The sequence below is a fragment of the Ornithorhynchus anatinus genome, chromosome 1 (assembly GCF_004115215.2).
Source record: "Ornithorhynchus anatinus isolate Pmale09 chromosome 1, mOrnAna1.pri.v4, whole genome shotgun sequence".
NCBI classification, from domain to species: Eukaryota; Metazoa; Chordata; class Mammalia; order Monotremata; family Ornithorhynchidae; genus Ornithorhynchus; species Ornithorhynchus anatinus.
Window position 1 is genome coordinate 109,364,741 of NC_041728.1, and position 24,667 is coordinate 109,389,407.

Below are 24,667 nucleotides of genomic sequence, written 5' to 3' on the forward strand. Positions count from 1 at the left end.
CTAGGGCAAATCACTTAACTCCTCTGTGCCTCAGTTCTGTTCTGCCTCCTATTTAGACTCTGAGCCCCATGGACAGGGACGGTGTCCAACCTAGCTCACTTGTATCTACCCCAGCGCTTGGAACAGTGTTTGACACACAGTAAGTGCTTAACAAATACCATTTAAAAAAGGTATTTATTGAGCATTTACTCTGTGCAGAGCACTGTTCTACGATCTTGGGAGAGTACATTTTAATGAGTTTGGTAGACGCATTCCCTGCCCATCAGTTCTCTGTAGGGTATGTACTAAAGGGGGATGACATATTTTTCAACAGGAGCTTGTTGATCACTCATCGTTTAGCATGAAAGAAAAAAATGAAGAAAAATCATGCATGAGTGTATCAGGTTTTGTCTTCTTATTTGGAATTGCCTTTTCTGGCCAGATGAAGAACCAGTCAGGTAGTGGTAAGTGAAAGCACTTATTGGGTGCAGACGACTCTACTGAGGACTAGGAAAGTATTTAGAGATGGGAATTAGATATGGTCCCTGACCCTCAAGGATCACACAGTGTAAGAATGTAAGTTTTGAGATAGGACTGGTGAAAGTTAGAGAAAGAGCAATGAGAATACTCCAAATAAAAACAAAAATCAGTAGGGTGCTGGTGCTTAGAGAAGCAGGATTTCAAGCTCCTTGAAGTAAGTCATAGCATGTGCTCTCTTTAGGTTTATTGATATTTTTCTGTTAGATTGATGGCATAATATATTAATAATGATGAGGGTGGTATTTTTAAGCACTTACTATGTGCCCGGCACTGACCTAAAAAGTGGGGTATGTACAAGATAATCAAATACACAGGCCCACATGGGGCACAGCCTAAGTAGGAGGGAGATCAGGTATTGAATCCCCATTTCACAGATGAGGAAACTGAGGCATAGAGAAGTTAAGTGACTGGCCCAAGATCACACACAGCAGGCAGGATATAATAATAATAATTGTGGTATTTGTTAAGTGCTTACAAAGTGCCAGATACTGTCCTAAGCACTAGGATGGATACAAGCAAATGGGCTTGGACACAGTCCCTGTCCCATGTGGGGCTCACAGGCTCAATCCCCATTTTACAGATGAGGGAGTTAAGACCTAGTAAAATGGCTTGCCCAAGGTCACTCAGCAGTTAAGTGGCAGAGCCAGGATTAGAACCCACAGCCTTCCTACTCCCAGGCCTGTGCTTTATCCACTATACCATGAACCAATTCTGCGGTCTGAGCACCATCATTTACTTGGGTTTTCAGAATCTCTTGTCCTATTGGGGAGGAAATCTGTCCTTTGGTTATTTAAAGTAAATGAGAAACTTTTGCTTCTTTCAAGTTTTTTAGTATTCCTCTCTGAGACAGTTAAAAGTAGAAATCCCTGTCTTTCTTGGTAAGATCAGAGAGATGATCGACATCCAAGCAGGCAGCCTAAGTAGTGTGGGGTGAGGGGTAAGTTTCAATCTTCTGTCCTGCTTCTGTTTCACTGGAGTTCTTAGGGTTTAGCTTAAAAATCATCTAGGGTTCCTGGGGCCGTTTATTTGCCAAGGTAATTACTGGATATGGACAAGGAGAATTCTGAAATTCCCTGAGAAAGGGCTGTCTTGCTTCTAAAGCTTTTACAGGCTTCAGATAATCTCTACGGGACAAAATCTCTTCAGCTACAGATGGCAGTGATCCTTGTAGCCACCGAAACTATAGTTAGACGGGGATGAGGTTGTTCAGCTAGAAACCTGGTATTTGGTGGAAAGGAGTTCTAAAGAGTGTTAGCTGCCTTTCGCTCAGAGGATTCCTCACCCAGTTGGTAATTTCTTGAACATTTTAACAGTATGCAAGGAGATTTTTCGCTCAACCACACTCCAAAGAATACAATAAATATCACCATCAGCAGCATCAGACAGATCCATACTGGTCTGCAGATATATAGCACGGCTTCCTTGAAGCACCGAGCTTACTTAAGGTGGATGGAGACATCAAGCGACTGATGGAATTGAATTAGGGCAGAAATTCGGCGTGACCTTGTAGCCAGACTGTTTCTCTCAGAACAAATATTTTCATTTGTTCAGACATCCCCAGTGGTTTGGTCCAGAGTTAACTGAAGTCAATTTCCATGAGGTTGTCGATATTTATCCTCATCCTTAATTATAGTACTTCCTTTACATAGATTTCTGAATTTTTGGCATCTGATATCAGCTATTTCATATACTTGCCATAGGAATGATAAAGGTTTGCTTACAGATATGAGCATATGTTCAGTAGCTAAGCTTCAATATCTCCTCTGAATATTTCATACATTACATCAAATATTTTTTCATTGCCATTTAAATCCTCCTGTCAGTTACTGTTCAAAAGAAATCACTGAGCCACCCAGGGAAGATGCTATCGGTAATAATTCTTCCAGGGGCCAAGCTTGTTTCATTTCTTTTGTTTGCCAATCTCTCTTCAGATCTTCTACTTATATGGTCTGTTTAGTGTTTGAATGAAAAGCAGCTTTGACCGTCATATACCTGTTTTACCCCTTGCAATCTCTACTGCTTGTTGGATTGAACAGTAATGCTGTCCTTGAGATGAATATTGTCTGCACTTTTCATGTAACTGTCCTGAAAGATATAGTGGTCAGTCAGTCCAAAGTGTGGTGTGGAGTAGTTTACTTTGCTTGAATGACATGAGATGCAGCTGGTAAAAATTTATTGGAAAGGGATTTCAATAGTCCAAGCATTTAAAGCCTCTAAGTCCCTCTAATCCCTTTAAGAAGGCCAGATGCTAAAGGTTAGAAAGTTACTCCTGGACTATTAGATGTCACAAAGTACTATGGAACACTGGTTTGCTAAGTGGTATTTTGGGGGCTGGAAGTGTTACAATACCCTGGATTGGTTTCCTCATGTGTAGGTTTATTTGTTAAAACTCTTCCACCTGCTCCTTTAATGTCCATTTCATCAATGAGGCTGAAGTACATTTACAGCTTCTTGAATGAAAAGTATGGCAAGCATTACAGTCTTCGGCCACAAACACTCTGTTTTTAATGTATTTTGTGGGGCAATCTGGCAGCTGGTTTATTCCTTTCAATCTCATGGCTAAGAAACCATCTTTTCTTGAAGTCTTTCTCCCAACTCTTGGTGATAAGACTTAATTGGTTTCAGCATCTGTTAGAATTTTGAGAACTTTCAAACACTGGAGCAAACTATGCAGGGCCCTTGACAGAACCTGTTGTCACTGACAAAGCCAGCATGCAGCCTTCAAATCTGTTCACCTGGCTTAAGTCTCCTGCCAATTTTATGATGGGAAGTGGTTTAATTTGTTTTCTCATTGTTACAGGCATTGACCCCAGACATTTTCCCCAGCAGAGCAGGAACCTGGATTCCTGCCTAGCTCTTTGACCCTTTCAGGCTCCTTGGCGTTTCTTCTGAGTCAGTCAATCAATCAGTGATACTTATTGAGCCCTGACTGTGTTCAGAGCATGATAATAATAATAATAATAATTGTATTTAAGTGCTTACTATGTGCCAGGTACTCTGTTAAGCGCTGGGGTGGATACAAGCAAATCAGGTTGGACACACTTCCTGCCCAAGCGGGGCTCACAGTCTCAATCCCCATTTTCCAGATGAGGTAGCTGAGGCACAGAGAAATTAAGTGACTTGCTGAAGGTCACACAGACAAGTGACTGAGCTAGGATTAGAACCCATGACCTTCTGACTTCCAGGCTGGTGCTCTATCCACTACACCACACTGTTTCCCAGTGCTTGGGAGAGTACAACTCATTGGAGTTGGTAGGCAAGATCCCTGACCTCAAGGAGCTTGCAGTCTAAAGGGGGAGACAGACTTTCAAATAAAATTAAAGATAGGGGAAGTGGCAGAGTATAAGGATACAGACATAAGTGTTACGGGGGTGGGTTGAGACATCAGGGTGCTAATAGGGTACAGACCCCAGTGCTTAGATGATGCAGAAGGGAGGGAGAATAAGGGAGGTGAGATGTTAGTCGGGGAAGGCTACTTGGAAGAGATGTGATTTTAGTAGGGTTTTGAAGGCAAGGAGAGTGGTTTTTTGGATGTGAAGAGTGAGGGAATTCCAGACCTGAGAGAAGACATGGGCAAAGTGTCTCAGGTGAGAGAGATGAGACTGAGGCACAGTGAGCAGCCAGGGATGCAGGCTGGGTTGTAGTGGGAGAGGAAGGAGGTTAAGTAGGATGGGAGCACTGATTGAGGAGGTTAGAAGCAGCGTGGCTCAGTGGAAAGAGCACAGGCTTGGGAGTCAGAGGTCATGGGTTTGGAATCCGGCTCTGCCACTTAGCTGTGTGACTGTGGGCAAGTCACTTAACTTCTCTGTGCCTCAGTTACCTCATCTGTAAAATGGGGATTAAGACTGTGAGCCTCACGTGGGACAACCTGATTACCCTGTATCTACTCCAGGGCTTAGAACAGTGCTCTGCACATAGTAAGCGCTTAACAAATACCAACATTATTATTATTTTTTAGAATGGGTTCTTTAGAGACTCGCCACTTCCTTTCTCCTTTTCCTACCCCGAGCTTCTCTGGAGGGGTGAGGCTTGGGATTTGTTTTAAACATTTCCCCTTTTGTTCCTTTCCAGGTCCCAATCCTCAGTAAAAAAGAGGATGTTTTTGCTTATTTAGCTAAGTATTCGGTGCCGCTGCTTCGGGCAGCATGGCTCATCAAGATGACCTGTGCCTATTACTCTGCCATTTCTGAGGCTAAAATCAAGAAACGTCAGACTTCCGACCCAAATGTGGGTAAGTGCTGAGGTGGTTGTTGGCACTCTGTTTATCAGTGGGTAATGTATTGGGAGATGCAGTCAAGTCACTGCTTGGGTGGGATTGATTGATCTGTTTTTGCTTCATCCAAATGTGATCTAGTCTGCACTTCTCTGTGTAAGCTCCTTGAGGGCAGAGAACATATGTGCCAACTCTGTTGTATTTTACTCTCACAAGTGCTAAGCACAATGTTCTACCCATAGGTGACATATCCGGGATCATAGGCTGTGAAAAGCCTGACCCTTACCAAGGAGGTAGATAGCAACACGCACTTCCTATCTACAGTTGTGCTTCTCTTTGTGGTGGTACTGTTGCCTCAGACAGAATTTTAGGAAATGGTTTGGCAGTAGTAACATTTCTATGTGTGTGTGTGTCTGTGTTTGTGTACAGACACTATAAGAATGTGATTCCCTCAAATTATCAGGACATTTTTCATGAGCAGAGTCATAGGATCTGTGTTCTAATTCCAGCTTTGCCACTTGCCTGCTCTGTGACCTAGGGCAAACCACTTAACTCCTCTGTGCCTCAGCTTCCTCAGCTGTACTGTGGAACATCAGTACCTGTTCTCTCTGCCGTGATCCCCTTGTTGGACAGAGTCTGTGTCTGGCCTGATTATCTTGTACCTACCTCAGTGCATAGTACAGTGCTTGGCACATAAGGGCTTAAAAATGCCACGATTATTATTTTATTATTCTGTCCCTCTGAAACCCTCACTGTAACAGTTTTCTTTTTCTTGCACTTGGGCAGCTAAGCATTTTTTGGTAGCCATCCAGACATTAGACTGTTACCCTTTTAAATTTGCTCTAACCTGCTGAACTCTGCTCTTTCTTCTGCCCAACAATATCACTCAACCTCCTTTGAGGCATTTATCCCTATTTTGTACCCCCATCAGCTAGTTATTTGAGCTCTTTAACTCCTCCCGGAAGCTTCCATTCCACCCAGACTTCCCCTGTAATGTCCAATTGGTTTCTTCATTTCCTTGGCAAATGGGAATATCTGACGAGAATTTCCCCGAGCTACCATTACTTTCTCAACTCTTTCCTCCTTTGAATTCTCTTAAGAAGTTTGCAAATGTTTTAAAATCTAGCTCCTCTACCTGTTATTTATCTCATCCTTTCTCTCTATTGAAAATACTTGATTCCCACCCATTGCACTTGCCATCTCCACTGGCTCATCTGCATTAAAATATGCTCAATTCTTTCCTGTGCCTTCACTGGATCCCTCAGTTTACTCCAAATATTGCCCCAACTTCTTGCTCCCATCTGCCACCACCTTTTCCTCTCCATGAACTCTACTAGATCCCCGCAATCTGGCTTTCACCCTGACCTAGTCACCTTTTAATGAACAACTCCATTAACCTACCCCTAATCAAGTTTGGTGGTCTCTACTACTATTCCACCTTGAGCCATCAGTCACCACTCCCTTTTCCTAAAAATGCTATCCATCCTTGCCTTTGCTGACATTCACATATTCATTGAGTGCCTACTGTGTGCAGAACACTTTATTAAGTGCTTGGAAGGTACAATTAAGCAGTAAAGAGAGACAATCTCTGCTCACGACTGGTTTATAATCTAGAGGGATAATTGTGGTACTTAAGTGCTTACTATGTGCCAGGCACTGTACTAAGAGCTGGGTGGGTACAAGCACCCCTTTAAGACAGTGAGCCCATTGTTGGGCAGGGATTGTCTCTATCTGTTGCCGAATTGTACACTCCAAGTACTTAGTACAGTGCTCTGCACATAGTAAGTACTCAATAAATACGATTGAATGAACAAAAGCAAATCGGGTTGGACACAGTTCCTGGCCCACATGGGGCTCACAGTCTTCATCCCCATTTTACAGATGAGATCACTGAGGCACAGAGAAGTGAAGTGACTCGCCTAAGGCCACCCAGCCAAGTGGCAGAGCTGGGATTAGAACCCGTGACCTTCTGACTTTCAGGCCCGGGCTGTAGTAGTACTTATGTGATTTACCTTAATGTTTCTGATGGTTCAGTCCCCTTAATTGGCGCTTCTTTCACCTCTCATGCTCTACCTGTGTGTCCTGCAAGGTTCTGTTTTAGGTTCCCTACTTTTTTCATTCTTCTCTCACTCTTTTGGAAATGCATATCTCCTCACATAGTTTCAGCTGCCACTTCTTTGCAGATGACCCCTAGGTCCACCCCACTAACCACCATTTCTCATCTGTTTTACAGCCACATATAATATTGATGACATTTGTTAAGCACTAACTGTGTGCTAGACGCTGCCTCAGCACTGAGGTGGATACAAGCAAATCGAGTTGGACACATTCGTTGCCCCATTTGGAGCTCACAGACTCAGTCCCCATTTAACAGATGAGGTACTGAAGCTGAGAAGTGAAGTGACTTGCCTAAGGTCACACAGATGAATGACGGAGCTGGGATTAGAACCTGTGACCTTCTGACTCCCAGGCCTGTGCTTTACTCACTGCTCCATGCTGCTCCAGGGCATCTCTCCACATGGATAATGATGAATAATTATTGTATTTTGGAAGTCCTTACTGTGTGCGCCGGTGGGGTAGAGACAAGTTAATCAGTTTGGGCACCATCCCTGTCCTACATGGGGCTCCCAATCTAAACTGGAGGGAGAACAGAAGGTGGTAAGCACCTCCCTCCTTAAGCTCAGTGAGGCTTCAGTGGAATTTCTCATCTTCCCTACTAAATTCACTTTTAACTTTAGCTCCATCTCTAAGCTTTAATAAAGTTTCAGATCATGTTGGCAAGGACCAGTTAAAGAATGAAGCTCATGTCGGGGGTGACCAATGAGAAACAACGTTTATTAACCTACCATAAATTAGCCTTATCATAAATTAACCACCCCTTCAATAGAGTGATAGTAAATCAGATAGGGGCACTAGTAATGGCAGTAATCCAGACGTTGTTTAGATGGTTACGCACCCTGTCGTTTGCCCATCGCAACATCTTCATCCTCCCCATGTCAGAAGTTTTGAAGTTTAGCATTGTGTTTGAGTCCTCTATCCTTTTTCTTTCATATTCAATCTGTTAAATATGCTGGTTTGTCCAACACATTATTGCCCAGTTCTATCACCCTTTCCTTTTTACTTTTAAGGTCCTCATTTTGATTCAAGCTCTCATCATCTAACTAGGCTACTGCATCATTCTCTTCCCCAGCCCTAATTCCAGCCTCTCCCTTTTTAAGTCTAGTAGTAATAGTATTAAGCACTTACTATGTGCAGAGCACTGTACTAAGTTCTGGGAAAAAATGCACAGTTGGAAATTAGATATAGTCTGGACTACGCTCTTCTGCCTGGATCATCTTGCTCAAATGCTATTTTGAACACAGCACTGTGCTCCTCCAACTCAGAAAGTTAATCCTGTTAGGCAGCATGCAAAAGCTCTATGCCGTTGGCTTCAAGGCTCTTTACCAGCCACTGTCTTCAATCAGCTGCTGCCTCCAAATATCACCCCATCCCCCTCCTACCACCCCTTTTCACACTCCTTGAATGAGTTGATTACACCTCCTGCTCCCACTTCCTCTCTATCAATTCTGTCTCTGAGTCCCTGCAGTCTGGCTTTCCTGTCCCTCTATTTTGTGGAAACTGTCTTCTCCCAGGTTGCCAATGACTTCCTTCTTATCAAGTCCAAATTACTCTCCTACATCTTAATCCTCCTCGATCTCTCAGCTGCCTTTGACACTGGACCACCCCCTTCTCCTGGACATATTATCCAACCTCGGCTTCACTGGCACTGTCCTCTGCTGGTTCTCCTGTCTCTGTGCCATTACTACTCCATCTCTTCTTGTAAGCTCCTCAGCCTCCCACCCCCTAACTATGGGAGTCAGTTCTGGATCCCTTTCTATTCTCTATCTACACCCACTCCCTTGCAGAAGTCATTCACTTCATGACTTCAACTACTATCTCTACGTGGATGATTCCCAGATGTACCTTTCCAGCCTTGAACTTTCTCCTTCTCTGCACATGCATTTCCCTCTGCTTCAGAACATCTGTCCTTGGTTGCCCTGCCGACATTTCAATCTTAACATGTTCAAAACTGAACTCCTTATCGTCCCACCCAAACCCACTTCTCCCCTGACTTTCCCATCACCAGACAACACCACCATCCTCCCTGTCTCATAAGCCCATAGCCTTGGCAGTATCCTAGACACTCTCTCTTATTAAACCCCATGTAGGCAGGGATTGTCTCTCTTTATTGCTGAATTGTACTTTCCAAGCACTTAGTACAGTGCTCTGCACCCAGTAAGCACTCAGTAAATTTGACTGAAAGAATGAACCCATGCCTAGTGGATAGAGCATGGGCCTGGGAGGCAGAAGGTCATGGGTTTTAATCCCGGCTCCACCATTTGGCTGCTATGTGACCATGGGCAAGTCCCTTCTCTGTGCCTCAGTTCCCTCGTCTGTAATATGGGATTGTGAGAAGCAGCGTGGCTCAGTGGAAAGAGCCTGGGCTTGGGAATCAGAGGTCATGGGTTTGAATCCCAGCTCTGCCACTTGTCAACGGTGTGACTGTAGGCAAGTCACTTAACTTCTCTGTGTCTCAGTTCCCTCATCCGTAAAATGGGGATTAAGACTGTGAGCCTCATGTGGGACAACCTGATTACCCTGTATATACCCCAGTGCTTAGAACAGTGCTCTGGACATAGTAAGCGCTTTAACAAATACCAACATTATTGATTAGACTGTGAGCCCATCATTAGGCAGGGATTGTCTCTATCTCTTGCCAAATTGTACATTCCAAGCGCTTAGTACAGTGCTGTGCACATAGTAAGCACTCAATAAATACTATTGAATGAATGATTAATACTGTGAGCCCTGTGTGGGTCAGGGACTGTATCCAACTTGATCATCTTGTATCTACCCCAGCTCTTAGAACAGTGCTTGGCTCATAGCACTTAATAAATAATATCATCATCAACCTAAATATTCAGTCTGTCACCAAATAGAAGCAATTTTTCCTTCACATCTCTAGAGTCTACTCCTTCCTCTCCATCCAAGTTGCCATCATGTTGGTCCATGCACTTGTCATATCCTTCCTCTACTACTCCATCAACCTGCCTTCCTTCTTCCTCCCTCCTCTTCAGTGCGTACTTAACTCTGCTGCCTGGATCATTTTGAAGGTAACTGTCTATTGGATATAAAGAGGGAGGATGTTCCGGATGAAAGGCAGGGTGTTGGTGGTGAGATAGATGAGATTGAGGTATAGGAAATAGGTTGGCTTTAGAGGAGCAAAATGTATGGACTGGGGCAGAGTAGGAGGGTAGCCAGGTGAGATAGTGGCTTGAATATATCAGTTCCCATAATCTATTTATTCATTTTTCCTTTCTCTTGTTACCAATGGTTTCAAAATTTGTCTGCCTTTCTCACCTATTAAGTTGCAAATTACTTGAGGGCAGAGGCTGCCTTTCTTACCTTTCTTGGACTCTCCCAAGAGGCCGGTCTAATTATCTGCAAGCAATAGTAAATACTTGTCAACGAATGAGTGAAGTATTTTTTGGTACCTCTGAAAACCAATCATGAAGCTCTAAAACTCATTAGGAGAAGTTATGTGGACTGGGACCTTGAGAGTGGGTACTTTTAGGGAAAGAGGAAGTATCTTTTCAACTTGAACCAAAAAGAAAATTGTTCAGATTAGAAAAGTGTAATTTAAACCCCTTTTTGGGTATGAATGTTGAGGGGGTGATTATAATTTTTCCCTGCCTCTGGGGTGGGAGAGAAAGCCATTGAGGGATATTTCAAGCAAATAATTACTGTCTCATGTTTCTGGTACTTTTTTAAAATGGTATTTGTTAAGCACTTACTATGTGCCAAGCCCTGTACTAAGTAAATTCAAGTTAATCAGGTTAGATGCAGTTCACTTCCCACATGGGACACACAGTCTTAATCTCCATTTCACAGTGAGGTAACTGAAGAACAGAGACATTACATGATCTGCCCAAGGTCACACGACCAACAAGTGGTGGAGCAACGATTAGAATCCAGATCTTTCTGAATACCGGGCCCATGCTAAGCCATGCTGTTTCTCATTCTAGGGCTCGTTTATGATCCTTTGAGATCACCTGGTCTTTCCTTCTCTGCTCAGAACCCTCCCCAGTAGGTGGATAGTCCCACTTTTTAAGATCTTAGAGAATCCACAATTTTTCTTCCTCTGGGAAGAGCAGCCCTACTTCCCAGGAAATTGAAACCTGTGGAGAAATGGGTATGTGCACGAGTACAAAGAGAAGCAGCATGGCTCAGTGGAAAGAGCCAGGGCTTGGGAGTCCGAGGTCTTGGGTTCGAATTCCGGCTCTGCCACTTGTCAGCTGTGTGACTTTGGGCAAGTCACTTCACTTCTCTGTGCCTCAGTTACCTCATCTGTAAAATGGGGATTAACTATGAGCCTCACGTGGGACAACCTGATGACCCTGTATCTACCCCAATGCTTAGAACAGTGCTCTGCACATAGTAAGCGCTTAACAAATACCAACATTATTATTATATTAAAATGGGGATTAAAACTGTGAGCCCCACGTGGAACAACCTGATCACCTGGTATCCCCCAGCACTTAAAACAGTGCTTTGCACATAGTAAGCGCTTAACAAATACCACTATCATTATTACAAACTGATGGCCTAATCCCTGTATACTGCCGTCAGCGTCGGCTTTCAGATGAGCGACATCACCGAATACCTTCGAAAGCTCAGAAAGATGAGCATCCCCAGTGGAATCATCCAGTTCATTAAGGCAAGGAGCTTCCTCTGAGGGGCCCAGATGGGGGATGCTACTTTTTCTCAGTCAGCACTTCTTCAGCCTTTTTACAATGTCCTTTTAAGCCTTTCCTTCTAGTCCAGAGGCCTTCCCCAACTAAGCCCTCCTCCCTTCTGCGTTACTCTTTCACTTGAATTTGTCCTCTTTCCTCATCCCACAGCATGCACTCATGTACACACCTGTAATTCATTTTCATTTATATCAACGTCTGTCTCCCCTCTAGACCAAGGTCGATATGGGCAGGAATCATGTCTACCAATTCTATTAGTTCTCTCCCAGGTGCTTAGTACAATACTCTGCACACATTAAGTGCTAAATAAATACGAACGGTTGAAGTGAGATAAAGAACCGATGCTGAGGAATAGAAAATCATAATCACTTTCCCTGGACATCAAGTTAGGGAAGTAGAAAAATAGATTGACATTCTCTTCTCCTCTCTTGCCAGCCCTCCTGCAGGGAAGACTCTCTTTTCCCTGTTACGGAGCTGGAATACCCACAACTCTAGCCTTGGAAGGCCGTGGCCCCTCAAAGTAGCTGGTGGTAGTCGGTGCCGGTCATTAGCTGTCACATACACTGCTGTGTTGCTCTTTCCCTGGAGTGCAGGCAATCCTGGCCTGGCTAAGCCTATCTGCAGGAGACAGCTTTTCTCCCTGTTGTCAGGAGGGTGCTTGTCCTTCTCTCTCTCTCTCCCCTCCAGAGAACAAAGGGAAGCTTTAGAGGTCCAAAAGACCCAAGTTCCAAATGCTTTCAAGGTTAAGGTTTTACTTCTTAATCTAAATCATATTACTTCTAAATTATAAGCCTTTCAAAAGGCTGAAACATTTCATCAGGTCTAGAAAAATCACTGTGGAATCACCCCACCTCTCTGCTCTCTTCTGCCTACACCTTAACTTGAGTGCTTCGGTCCTGTATAACTTTCTAACCACCTGCCGCTCTTTGCTCTTCTGCCTCCGACTGTTCACTCTTTACTCTCCCCTTGCCTCAGTTGCCATCTCTGATCACCTCTTTCAAAGTCTCCTAAAAAGCCATCACCTCAAGGATGAATTCCCCCCACCTCCACAGAAATGTCATCGCCTCAGTCACCTTTACCACTGATGCATTTTTCAGTTTCGTTATTTGGCAGTTATACATTCAATTGGGTATTTTTTTGTATCTTTTCTCATACTTTTAGTGAGCATCTATCCATCAGGGTATGTCTTTGCCTTTCCCATTGTAATGCAAGTTCCCTGAGGGAAGGGAAGATAACTTTTGACTTTTTTAGTTCTTTGAAGCCTAATCCTGTGCTGTAACCACAAAAGGGGAGGTTCAGCTCAGAGAATAGAGAGATGACAGTTTCACAACAATAGTAATGATAATAATTGTACTCAAGTGTTTACTATGTGCCCAGCACTGTTCTAACCACGGGATAGATATGTGTTAAATAGGTTGGGCACAGTCCTTTCCCAGGTGGGGCTCACACTCTTAATCCCCATTTTACAGATAAGGTAACTGAGGCCCAGAAAAGCTAAGTGACTTACCAAGGGTCACACAGCAGACATGTAGCAGAGTTGGGATTAGAACCTGGGTCCTTCTGACTCCCAGGCCTGTGCTCTATCCACTAAGCCATGCTGCTGCTACTTGTATAGACTGTAAGTTCACTGTGGGCAGGGACCATGTCTACCAACTGTTGTTATCTCCCAAGCGTTTAGTACAGTGGTCTGCAAACAGTAAGTGCTCAATAAATAGGTTTGTCCTATTGATCTCACTTTCAGTGAGGCCCAGTGTATCCTTGGCTGTCAGAATTCAGTGGCAGAGACATTTAAAAATGGGTTCCAGTTGAGTTCTCATTATTTTATTAGTTTTCATGGTATTTGCTAGGTGCTTATTATGTGCCAAGCACTGTACTAAATGGTGAGGTAGATTCAAGCTCATCAGGTTGGACACAGTCGTTGTCCTACGTGAGTCTCACAGCCTTATTCCCCATTATACAGATCAGGTAACTTGAGGCCCAAAGAAGTTAACCTGCCAAAATCACACAGCACATAAGTGGCGGAGGCAGGATTAGAACCCAGGTCCTCTTGCTCCCAGGCCTGTGTTCTTTCAACTACATCATGCTCTGGTGGCAACCTGTCTCCAACCTTGGGAGGAGATTGAATATCCTGGGCCACACTTATTTGGTTGTGGTTTTGTGGCTGTGTTTGCTTAGATGAGCTTATAAGGTGACTTTATTTCTTCATCATGGGAACATATGCTCTGTTATTAGGAAACCACATTTGGATTTGGAATAGGACTATAAAGTACCGCTATTTGATTTTAATGGGATTTTTTTTAAGTCGATTAGTTTAGTCAGTGGAATCTCACTGAAAGAAATGCGGCAAGAAGGCCGGCTCACCCAAACCTCCCCTATCGTTGTGTGTGTTTCAGTAGATCTGCCCAGCACTTAAACCGAGAATGTGGGTTTCTGTCCTGAAAGGCTTCACTCTCAGAGCCCATGTCTGCTGTATTAAGGTGATGGTAATTCAGGCCCCTGCAGAGAACGTGGGCTTGCATAAGTGTGCTTTCAGGAGAAATTTCAGGGAAGAAAATGAAGTTTCTGCTTGATTTGGAAAACACTGTGGCAGCAGGAAAGATTATTATGAGCTCACTCTCCCTCCTAAACCAGCTCTTCTTGCTTCCCCATTTCTGTCAGCAGCACCGCAGTCTTCTGTGTCCCAGAAGTCCTGCAACCTTGGGGTCGCCTCTGACTCCTCACTGTCTTTTAATATTCACTTTCAGTCCGTTGCAAAATCCTACCACTTGTTTCTCCGTACTGTTTTTTGGATCTTCTCCTTCCTTTTCCTGAAAACGGTCACCACGCTGGTTTAAGCATTCATCATCTCTCAATTGCAATACTTTATCAGTCTGCACACGGGTCTGCTCTATGTTCTTCAACCTGGATCATCTTCCTAAAATATAATTATTCTCCCATCTCCTCACCTCTCAGAATCCTGCCCTCCAGGAGGAGATTATAGAAACACAAATTCACAAACATGTAAGTAAACCCAAAACACAGGACAGAGGCAAATCCCTAAAAGACTCTGAAAAGCATGAATGACAGAAACTCATAAATAATTGATAGAGTTTTAAAGAACTGTTCCTAAAGATTGAAGATATGGCCACAGATGATGAGAGCTTATGCTTGTAAGTGGCTGTGGCTAAAAAGATCATAGGTCACTGACACTCCCCCCAAGAAGCCGCGTGGCCTGGTGGAAAGAGCATGGGCTTTGGCCCCAGGGACCTGGATTCTAATTCTGATCTGTCACTTGGATATTATGTGACCTTGGGCAAGTTATTTGGCTTCTCAGTGCCCCTATTTCCTCAACTGTAAAATGGGGATTCAATATCTCTTCTACCTTCCCCTTTGATTGAGCCCCATGAAGAACTGAACCTGTGTCTTACCTGATTGTCTCGTATCTTGTTGCCTTGTATCTTGTATCGAGTGTAGTTAAGCACTTACTATGAGCCAAGTATTAAGTGCTAAGTACTGGAGCAGGCCCATCTCAGGGTCGTACCTGGAGAATTTCCAGTCCTCTACCAGTCCCAGCTACGGGAGGGAGAGTCAAGCAGAAGCCTACCCATTCCATTCTTAGCTACGAGTGGAAGGCAATCTGCTACAAGTCAAACTTCAAGTCAAATGCTGGGCAGCAGCATTGTGGGAGAGAGTCGAGAGTGCACACTGGAGTCAACTCTGTGGAAGGCGGCAGTGGTAAACCACTTCTGTATTTTTACCAAGAAAACTCTATGGATCCACTGCCAGAACGATTGCAGATGGAGAGCGGGGCGTTCTGGGAGAGATGTGACAGTGGTGTAGCTATGGGTCGAAACAACGGCATAAGACAAGACAAACCTGGAGCAGATACAAGAAACCCCATCCGAGACAGTGATGACACTCCCAGTGTAAGAGGGAGGGAGGATGGACAGGTATTTAATTCCCATTTTACAGATTTAGAAACTGAGGCACAGTGAAGTTAAGGATTTGCCCAAGGTCACACAGCAGGCAAATTGCAGAACTGTGAGTAGAACCAGGTCTCCTGACACCCAGGCTCATGCTCTTTCCATTTGGTCACAATGGGGCTTTGGGCTTCTTAAAATGCCTGGGGTGTATACTGTTTTTACCATCTTGAATTTGCATAGCCCTTTTACTTTTCTGAAGCACACATCTCTAAACTCCAAGGGAAGCAGCGTGGTCTAGTGGATAGAGTACGGGGCTGGGAGTCAGAGGATCTGGGTTCTTATCCCGGCTCTGTCACTTGCCTGCTGTGTGACCTTGGGCAAGTCACTTAACATCTCTGGGCTTCACTTTCCTCAGTTGCAAAATGGAGATTCAGTACCTGTTCCCCCTCCTACTTAGACTGTGAACCCCATATGGGACAGAAACTATTATCAGCCTGATTAACTTTTATCTCTTCAGTGCTTAGAACAGTACTTAGTAAGTAATTAACAAGTACCATTATTATTATTACTTAAGAAGTACCATTATAATAATAATAATGGTTATTATTAACAGTGCTTGACACATAGTAAGCACTGTTACCATTCTTTTAAAAAAAGTAGCCATTGACTACACTGAGAGCAGGGCCTATGCCTATCCTTTGGCAGTCATGGCATGCCTGGCCACCCATTTCGGCTGGTGCATTGTGGATAGTGACAAAGTTTTCCAACTTCTTCCACACATTTCTGGATAAATTCTTCTTCTGGAAAGGTGGGTGATAGGCCTGTGTGCTGTACAGAGTGAAGTCAGGAAATATGGGGTCACCAGTAGGGCCTCAGTTTGACATCTGCCTTATTGGTTGGGAATCAAGTTTGAGGGGACTGACATCCCTCTGCTGAGAGGTCATAAGACTATTAAAAATTCAAAAATAATTGGGCAAATATTTCCAACCCCCCCCATTTGACTAAATAGGGAAATTTAATCCTCCATTGTAAAATGTTCCCTCTCCAGAGGTGGAAGAGCCGACTTGTTTTCAAAGTTTTAGCTTTGCTAGGCTAAACCTAGTCATAGTCAGTGATTCTCCTCAGTGGCTTAGAATATTCTTGTTATGGGGAGGGGATCTTTGTGGAGTGATGTAGCTGATCTTTCTCTTCTAAACTGTTGAGATAATTTAATAACCAGTATTTTCAAGAGACAATCCAGATTTGATATCGGAGGAGGAAGGAATTCAGGATAGAATGAAGAAACAATAAAGGGTAGCAGAGATGTGGTTTTCTCCCTTCCCTGGAAAGTATCTTGCAGAACAATTATATTTTATAAGGAGATTTGAAGGAATGCTTGTTTTTCCCCCACAAGCACCAAAATTTCATATGCTGTAAGATAAAATCATCACACTTTCTCTTTTCACTGCACAGAGTTCTCATTTATTGACGAAATCTGTTTTGGAAATGTGGGACCTCTTGGCAACTCCAAATGAGACCTGTTGTTGAGGGCTTGCATTTTCTGAACCGGTGCACTTTGGGGGCTTTCCTTGTGGTCAATGTTGAGACCTTATTGTCTATAACTGAGACCAAGAGCTCCGCCCAGCTCAGCCCTGGGGTCCCTGTGTAGACCAGAATGAAGATCCACAAGCCACATCCTCCTAAAAAGGAAACCCATATTAAAGCCTGTAATTACTGGCACGCGTGATGGGAAATAGATGGTGGTAATAATAATATGCCAGATAATAAAGTAGAGTCATAAAACACAACTTTCTAACCCCTTTATGATTTTTCAACCACTCAATGGGGCTGATCTGAACATAGCGTGATCACTGACTGACCTCCTGAATTCAGGAGAAGGAGGTGCACTTGATGTCATAGGTGTTAGGCTGGGCACACAGCATAACATGACTTCGGAGGTGCCATTAAATTTTTTTTGATTGTATTTAAATGCTTCCTATGTGTTCAACACTGTTCTACACACTGGGGTAGATACAAGTTAATCAGGTTAGACACAGTCCCTGTCCCACATAGGAACTCACAGTCTAAGTAGGATGGAAATCAGGCATTGGAATGAATCATTCATTCATTCAGGCACACTTATTGAGCACTTACTGTACTAAGCACATGGAAAGTATAGTTCAGCAACAATACCATTTTAAGGATATGGAAACTGAGGCACAGAGAAGTTGTGACTTTCCCAAGGTCATTCAGCTGGCAAGGATGGAGGTGTGATTAGAACCCAAGTCCTCTGAGTCCCTGACTCATGCTCTTACCACTAGGCCACAGTGTTTGACCAAACCTGGAGTGTTTCTTTGAGGGGAAAGCCTGACTCACCTCCAAACACATACTTGCTCCAGGGTCATTACAGTTCTTTGTCAGAGCCAGGGGGTTCATCAGCAGGAGCCACAGTAAATAGAGGCTCAGTGCTTAAAACAAGAGTCAGGCTCCCAGTTGGTCTGGTCAGGGGACACCCCAGCTGAAACTGGACCCCCAGTATAGATCCAGACGTCTAGCCATCACATTTGTGTGTAGCAAGAAATATGTAGAGAATAATTAGATAGTTGGTGGCCACAGGTTAGCTGACCCCAATATAAAGCCAACCCACTCCAAGCCCTAACTCCCCGCAGCATGATGTAGTGGACAGAACCCGGGCCTGGGAGTCAGAAGGTCATGGGTACTGATGCTGACTCTGCCACTTGTCTGTTGTGTGACGTTAGGCCATGTACTTCACTTCTCTGTGCGTCAGTTACCTCATCTGTAAAATGGGGATTGAGACTGTGAGCCCCATGTGGGATGGGGACTGTGTACAACCTGACTGGCCTGTACCCACACCAGTGCTTAATACAGTACCTGGCACACAGTAAGGGCTTAACAAATACCACATTTGTTATTATCATTATTATTCCCTGTGGCCACAAAGCCGGGGGTGGAGACTGAGGCTGAACCAAACTGGGATGAGGGGAGAGCAGGTTGTAGAGGAGGCATGGAAGAATCTCAGATCTCCTCTGACATTCACCTCCTCCGCCACCACCACCTAGCAGGCCTCTGCAGTGCTGATGCCCCGCTGCATCAGCTCTCTGGCTCTGTGGTCATCGCTGGGGCATGGGAGTCGCTGGACATCTCTGTGAGGGGGGACTAGATTGTCAAAAGATGTTGCGTCAGCCAGGTCCACCGTGTTGCCAACACAAGAGCAAATTTTCAGAAATGGATTTAGAATAGAGGTACGGGTGACAGGATCAGGGAGACGTGTGTGACTTTTGCTTTTGCAGACCCAAACACAAATTTATTAGAAATAGATTTAGAATAGAAGGACGGGTGACAGGGTGAGAGAGACATGTGGATGAGCCAGAGAGAGGTACAGCAGAGGTTCCAAGTGACCCAAAGCATCAGGGACAACTGGGATATGAAGGATAATAGTAATAATTATGGCGCTTCTTATGTGCTTACTATGTGCCAAGCACTGTACTAAGTTCTGGGGTAGATACTAGCTAATCAGGTTGGACACAGTCCCTGTCCCACATGGGGCTCACAGTCTCAATCCCCATTTTACAGGTGAGGTAACTGAGGCACAGAGAAGTTAAGTGACTTGACCAGAGTCACACAGAGCATGAGTGGCAGAGTCAGGATTAGAACCAAAGTCCTTCTGACTCACAGGGCCATGCTCTATCCACTTGACCATGCTGCTTCTCACCAGGCCATGCTGCTTCCTAGAATGGTTAAATGTGGACACCGTCATTGCCCTTGGCTAGCTGGGCTAAGGGAAGTGCCAGGAGCAGCATTTTAGGATTGACACTCTGGGCCATTTTTCCTGGCTCAGAATGATAAGGTCAGGATAGTATTTGGGCTGATCCTTCTGCTACAGTATTTTGACTTTCTCCTTTACCTAGTAATCTTCCAAATTTTTAGAACAGCTCACCTGACAAGCCCAGGAACTTTAATTTCAGAGGGTTGGATGACTTATGACTAGGTAATGTCATTGATCATGATGTGGGAACTGTATCTTGCCTACGATTAGGAGGCAAACTCCCAGAGCAATAAAAAGCCAGTGGCAATGTGGGAAGGGAAATGGTGGCATGATTGATGGGGGAATGAATAATTCCTAATCAAGGGACCGAATGGTGGCTCAGTAGTAGAATGGACAAGAAGAAAAACACCGGGAAATAGCGTTTAATCGGAGAGGAGAGTATCAAATTGAGAATAGACTATGTATTGGGAGAGAAAGGAAACTCTCAGATTCAACTTTCTTACAGACTGAGTGTGGGGTGGCATAAAATGAAGGGAAAGGAAAGTTTTCATTAGGAAGACTTCTCAACTTTCTCGGTGGCATGTTGATACCCCCACAATGACACCCTTCTAGTCAGGTATATCTTTTAGGAGAGGACAGTGGAGTTTACTTCCTGAATTTCTGGTGTTCCATCTCGAGAGCTGTTGATGCGTTTTGTGGGGCCTCTTCTTTCTCCATTGCATTGGACTGGCCTTGCTTAGGGGTAGATGTTCAGTAGACTTGTGGTGTCAGAGCTATTGTCATCATGGCCACTGAGCTCCCAAAACCAGTGTTCCCTATGAAAGAGATCCAGGGCATGGAGTTCACTTGGGAAGCACATAGAAATAGGATGACATTTCATCAGTCACAGGGACAGCTCAAATTTCCTTTATGTTTGTTGTCTTTGTGAAATTGGACCCAAGGACAACAAAGACTGCCTTAGCTTCCCCTCTTTCTGGTAGCTGGGGCTGATTTTTCTGGGTGAGGAGAGCCTTTGTGGTGGGTTAACAACCCCCAGGGTTGATTTTCTTGTTGCTTGACCTTCTGGCTGTATACTGTTGTCTTGTCCTCGCTCCATTGCGTTTCTATTCTTCTCTTTCTCCCCTGCTGCTTCTGAGCCTCTTCTGTTCTCTCCAGACACTTTCTTTTTTTATTTATTTTTTATGGTATTAAGAGATTGTGTGCCAGGCACTGAACTAAGTGCTGGAGTAGGTAGATGCTAATAAGATTGGACAAAGTCCTTGTCCCATACGAGGCTCACGGTCTTAATCCCCATTTTACAGATGAGGTAACTGAGGTGCAAAGAAGCTGGCTTGTCCTAGGTCACACAGCAGACACATTTCTGCAGGACTTACAGAGTCAAGATGAGACAAACGGTGTTTGGGTTGGAAAAGAACCTTGCCTAGTGGGAATACTGACTGCCCGGGAAAAGTGTTCCTGCCCCAAATGACCAAACAAATCCGGGAGGGAAGGGGAAAGGAAAAAGGAAAGTGGTGAGGTTAATAATAATAATTATAATAATAATAATAATGTTGGTATTTAAGCGCTTACTATGTGCAGAGCACTGTTCTAAGCGCTGGGGGAGATACAGGGTCATCAGGTTGTCCCTTGTGAGGCTCAGATTCTTCATCCCCATTTTACAGATGAGGTAACTGAGGCACAGAGAAGTGACTTGCCCACAGTCACACAGCTAAGTGGCAGAGCTGGGATTTGAACCCATGACCTCTGACTCCCAAGCCCATGCTCTTTCCACTGAGCCAAGCACCGACCACTGTAGGGTAGTAGGGTAGAAAGTATTACCTAGTTTTGACATTTGAGGTTCTGTTCCACCCTAAATTTGGCATGTTGATATCTGATAAAGGACATTGCTGCAGTATGTGCTTATGAAACGGGGGCCTCTCAGCAAATGTCATTCCTTGAAGCTCTTGAATAAGTGAAAGTCAAAAGAATGGGTCAAATTTTTAGACTCGTTATAGTCCCAGCCTTCTGTGGGAGCAAGCAAGTAATATGGAGTCAGGTCTGAAAACCTGTGAGAGGGAGCTCTGTTGGAGGATGACTTGAAAAATCTAGCAGCTTGCAAAATATGGTCCATGGCTCATTGCTTTCATAAACAATTTAATTTGAGCCTCTCACTCTGTCTTAAAAGCTTTCTCTGGCATTAAAATCCCCTTTGACCCCTCTGAACGAGAGAGCTTGAGGGGCCAGGCAGCAATTTACTGCTCCGAGAACATCCGTGGAGGAGTTAAAATTAATCACAGCATCGTGCCAACTGCCAGTCCACTTACCTCCGCCTTACTCTATTGCTCTCGCCCTATGATGCCCTTTTTTAGCATTTTCCTATCTAGAATCATGCGCCAACACCCAGATTTTGTTTTGAATTTCCGACCCAAGTGGAAAAGATGGTGGGAGTTTCCCGGATAGAGTGAGATTATTTTGGAGCTTTCAGGGAGTCATTTTTTATTTCTGACTATAATTGTGGCCAATCCTTGAACCCTTTCAGATCTATGCCTGGAGTGGTGACAATGATTCATTCCCTTGGGTTGTGAATGCAGAGGCACAGAAATATTGGTCATAAGTTGCCTCTTGACAATAGTCCTTTTACAGGAATATGACAGAGAAAGAGGAGTAAAGAGGGACTTCTGAATCATTTTTAGAAAGTGTTCCGTGTCAAGTATTTATTGACGCTTTTATTTCTCGGCTGACTAAAGGCAGTTTGGAAATTCCCGCTCTTCTTAATGCCCGACCTGTGGTTTTTGAAGAGCGAACCTTTCACCCCACATAGAAGATATGTATTTTAGAGAACAGGCTATCCACCTAATACAGAAGGGAGTCATTTCTTTTCCAGTTGTAGGGCTTGGGAAGGAATTCACCGCCACCCTTCCTGTCTCACAAGCCAGTAAACTTGGTGTTATTTTTGACTCATTTCGCTCATTCAACCCACATATTCAATCTGTCACTAAATCCTGGTGTTTCTACCTTCATAAAGCACTAAAATCCACACTTTTCTCTCCATCCAAACAGCTAGCACATTAATCCAAAGAGTTTATCCTGCCTTGAATACCGTATCAGCCTGACTGTTGACCTCCCTGCGTCTTGTCTCTTCCCTAGTCCAGTTCTTACTTCACTCTGCTGCCCAGATCATTTTTCCACAAAAATGTTCAGTGCACATTTCCCCACTCCTCAAGAACCTCCAGTGGTTGCCCCTCCACCTCTGCATCAAACCGAACACCTTACCATCAGTTTCAAAACACTCAATCATCTTGCTCCCTCAAACCTTACCTCACTGCTTTTCTACTACAACCCAGCCTGCGCACTTTGCTCCCCTAATGCCAACCTACTCTGTGTACTCTCCTCTATCTTGCCACTGACTACTCGCCCACCTCCTGCCTCTGGCCTGGAACACCTTCCTTCTTCATATTCAGCAGATGATCACTGACCCCACATTCAAAGCCTTACTGAAGGTACATCCCTTCCAAGAGGCCTTCCCCGACTAAGCTCTCATTTTCTCTTCTCCCACTCTCTTCTGCATCTCTCTAATTGGCAGAAGGTCATGAGTTGTAGTCCCGGCTCCACCACTTGCCTGTCGTGTGATCTTGGGCAAATCACTTCACTATTATTCTTGTTGTTATTATCATTATCATCTCAAAAGTGATTAGTTGTTGGCTGCCTTTAAATTCTCTTTTGGCTCCTAACTGGTTAGTTGGCCATCACAATTAGACCCCCTGTTAATTTGTTTGGCAGTTGTGTATATAGAAGCATGTGGGTAATTTTCAAGATGGTCTAAGAGCAAATTTATCATCCAGCTATCATTTGATAACCTTTGGGTTCACTTACACAGATAATATGCTTTTGTTTGGTTTTTTTGCAAGTCATCATTCTATGTAGAGTCCTTTGGGTATGAAGTATGGCCAATTAATGGGAGTTCCTAAAAACTCCACTTTGGGGCTCACGCCATGTCCCCAAGGAAAAATGGGATAGAAGCACTCGATAGGGTGATAGAGTTTCAGTGGGAAGGGTTTCTGGGCTATTGTTTCACCATTACTTGTGGAAATCACAGGAACAGTGCCTGACACCTAACAAATACCATAATTATTAAATTATAGCCGTCAACACAAGGATATTCCCTTTCTACCCACAGGAAGATCTGTGTTGGTGGTACAGTTTCCCAAAATGTCAAAGGCAATATGCCTACTCCATTGGAGCCCTTCAATTTCATTTAATATACTAATTTTGTCTGCCCCCTCCTCTTGTGACTTTGTTTCTAGGTGACCCCGGAGACCTTTAGATAATGTAAAAACCTCAGCTGGAGAGGCTCCTATGGGAACAGCCCAGAATCCTGCCTGAAAAAGAGATAGAGCGTGTCATGTGGATGTTCGTGTTTGGGTGTGTGTGTCGGGGCAGGTGTTTGTGGTTGGGTGTGTGTATATATGTGAAAGGTGAGATCTGATTGAGGGTCATGATGACTGTCCATCTTTCCTGAAAATCCTCTTTCAAGTTGCACAAGAGCATGGTTCAAATAGCCCAGTTGACACCTTTCACAATAACCTTTATTTAGCCCTTTCTTAAGAGTGCTTTATTTTGAGCAGATTGGAAGCCATTTGGGTTAGATCTGAAGCACTCGGTAATTTTTTTGTTTCCTTTCTCCTTATATAGGCCATTAAAATCCCCATGATCTTGCATTGAGATACCTGATATTTAGGATCTTGGCCAGATGGAACGGGCTAATTGGAGGGCGTTTATCCTCGCTTCTAGGTTCAAGGGATTGAACCCTGTTGGGATGGAACCATGATCCCCAGAGGCCTGGCCCGTATTTCTGCTCTTAAGCTGCAGGTGCAGGCATTCATTAGACTAGGATATGCTAGCTAGTTAGGCACTTCACCGTGGGTACGCTTTTCAGAACAGTGCATAGAAGATACACGCTCAAAACCCATTAACACATAATAGATGCTGTTTCACAGCTGCTACTTAGTGTTTTGCAAATGTCTCTATAGTTAATAAAAAAAGTCTTGCTTTTAAAGTAAAAGTACTCGCTGATCACCATGCCTATGAAAATCAGGTAGGTCTGATCCATGTTTTGCAGAATGGACCCAGATCTCTACCCGCTACCTTCGAGAACAGCTGGCGAAGATTGCCGAATTTTACCATATGACCTCGAACCCTGGCCACGACTCAGCAGCTGTCCCCCAAGATGTGGAACAAGCCATGAAGCAGTGGGAATACAATGAAAAGTTGGCATTTTACATGTTCCAGGTAGCCTTACCAAGAAATACATGCTTTTTTTCCCTCTGTAATGATCTCCTGACCAATTAATAATAATAATAATGGTATTTGTTAAGCGCTTACTATGTGCCAAGCTCTAGTCTAAGCACTGGGGTAGATACAAGGTAATGAGGTTGTCCCATATAGGGCTCACAGTTTTAATCCCCATTTTCAGATGAGGTAATTGAGGCACAGAGAA

At 44.1% G+C, this 24,667-nt stretch overlaps 1 protein-coding gene across 1 annotated transcript in view; it reads left to right on the forward strand.

Annotated features, from left to right (window-relative positions):
- MED12L (mediator complex subunit 12L) overlaps positions 1-24,667 on the forward strand; it is a 521,479-nt gene that overhangs the window by 48,610 nt on the left and 448,202 nt on the right. The window contains exons 4-5 of the mRNA XM_039912671.1: positions 4,591-4,750; positions 24,290-24,459. Of these exons, the coding sequence (XP_039768605.1) occupies positions 4,591-4,750; positions 24,290-24,459 (330 nt within the window). The remainder of the gene's footprint in view (positions 1-4,590; positions 4,751-24,289; positions 24,460-24,667) is intronic.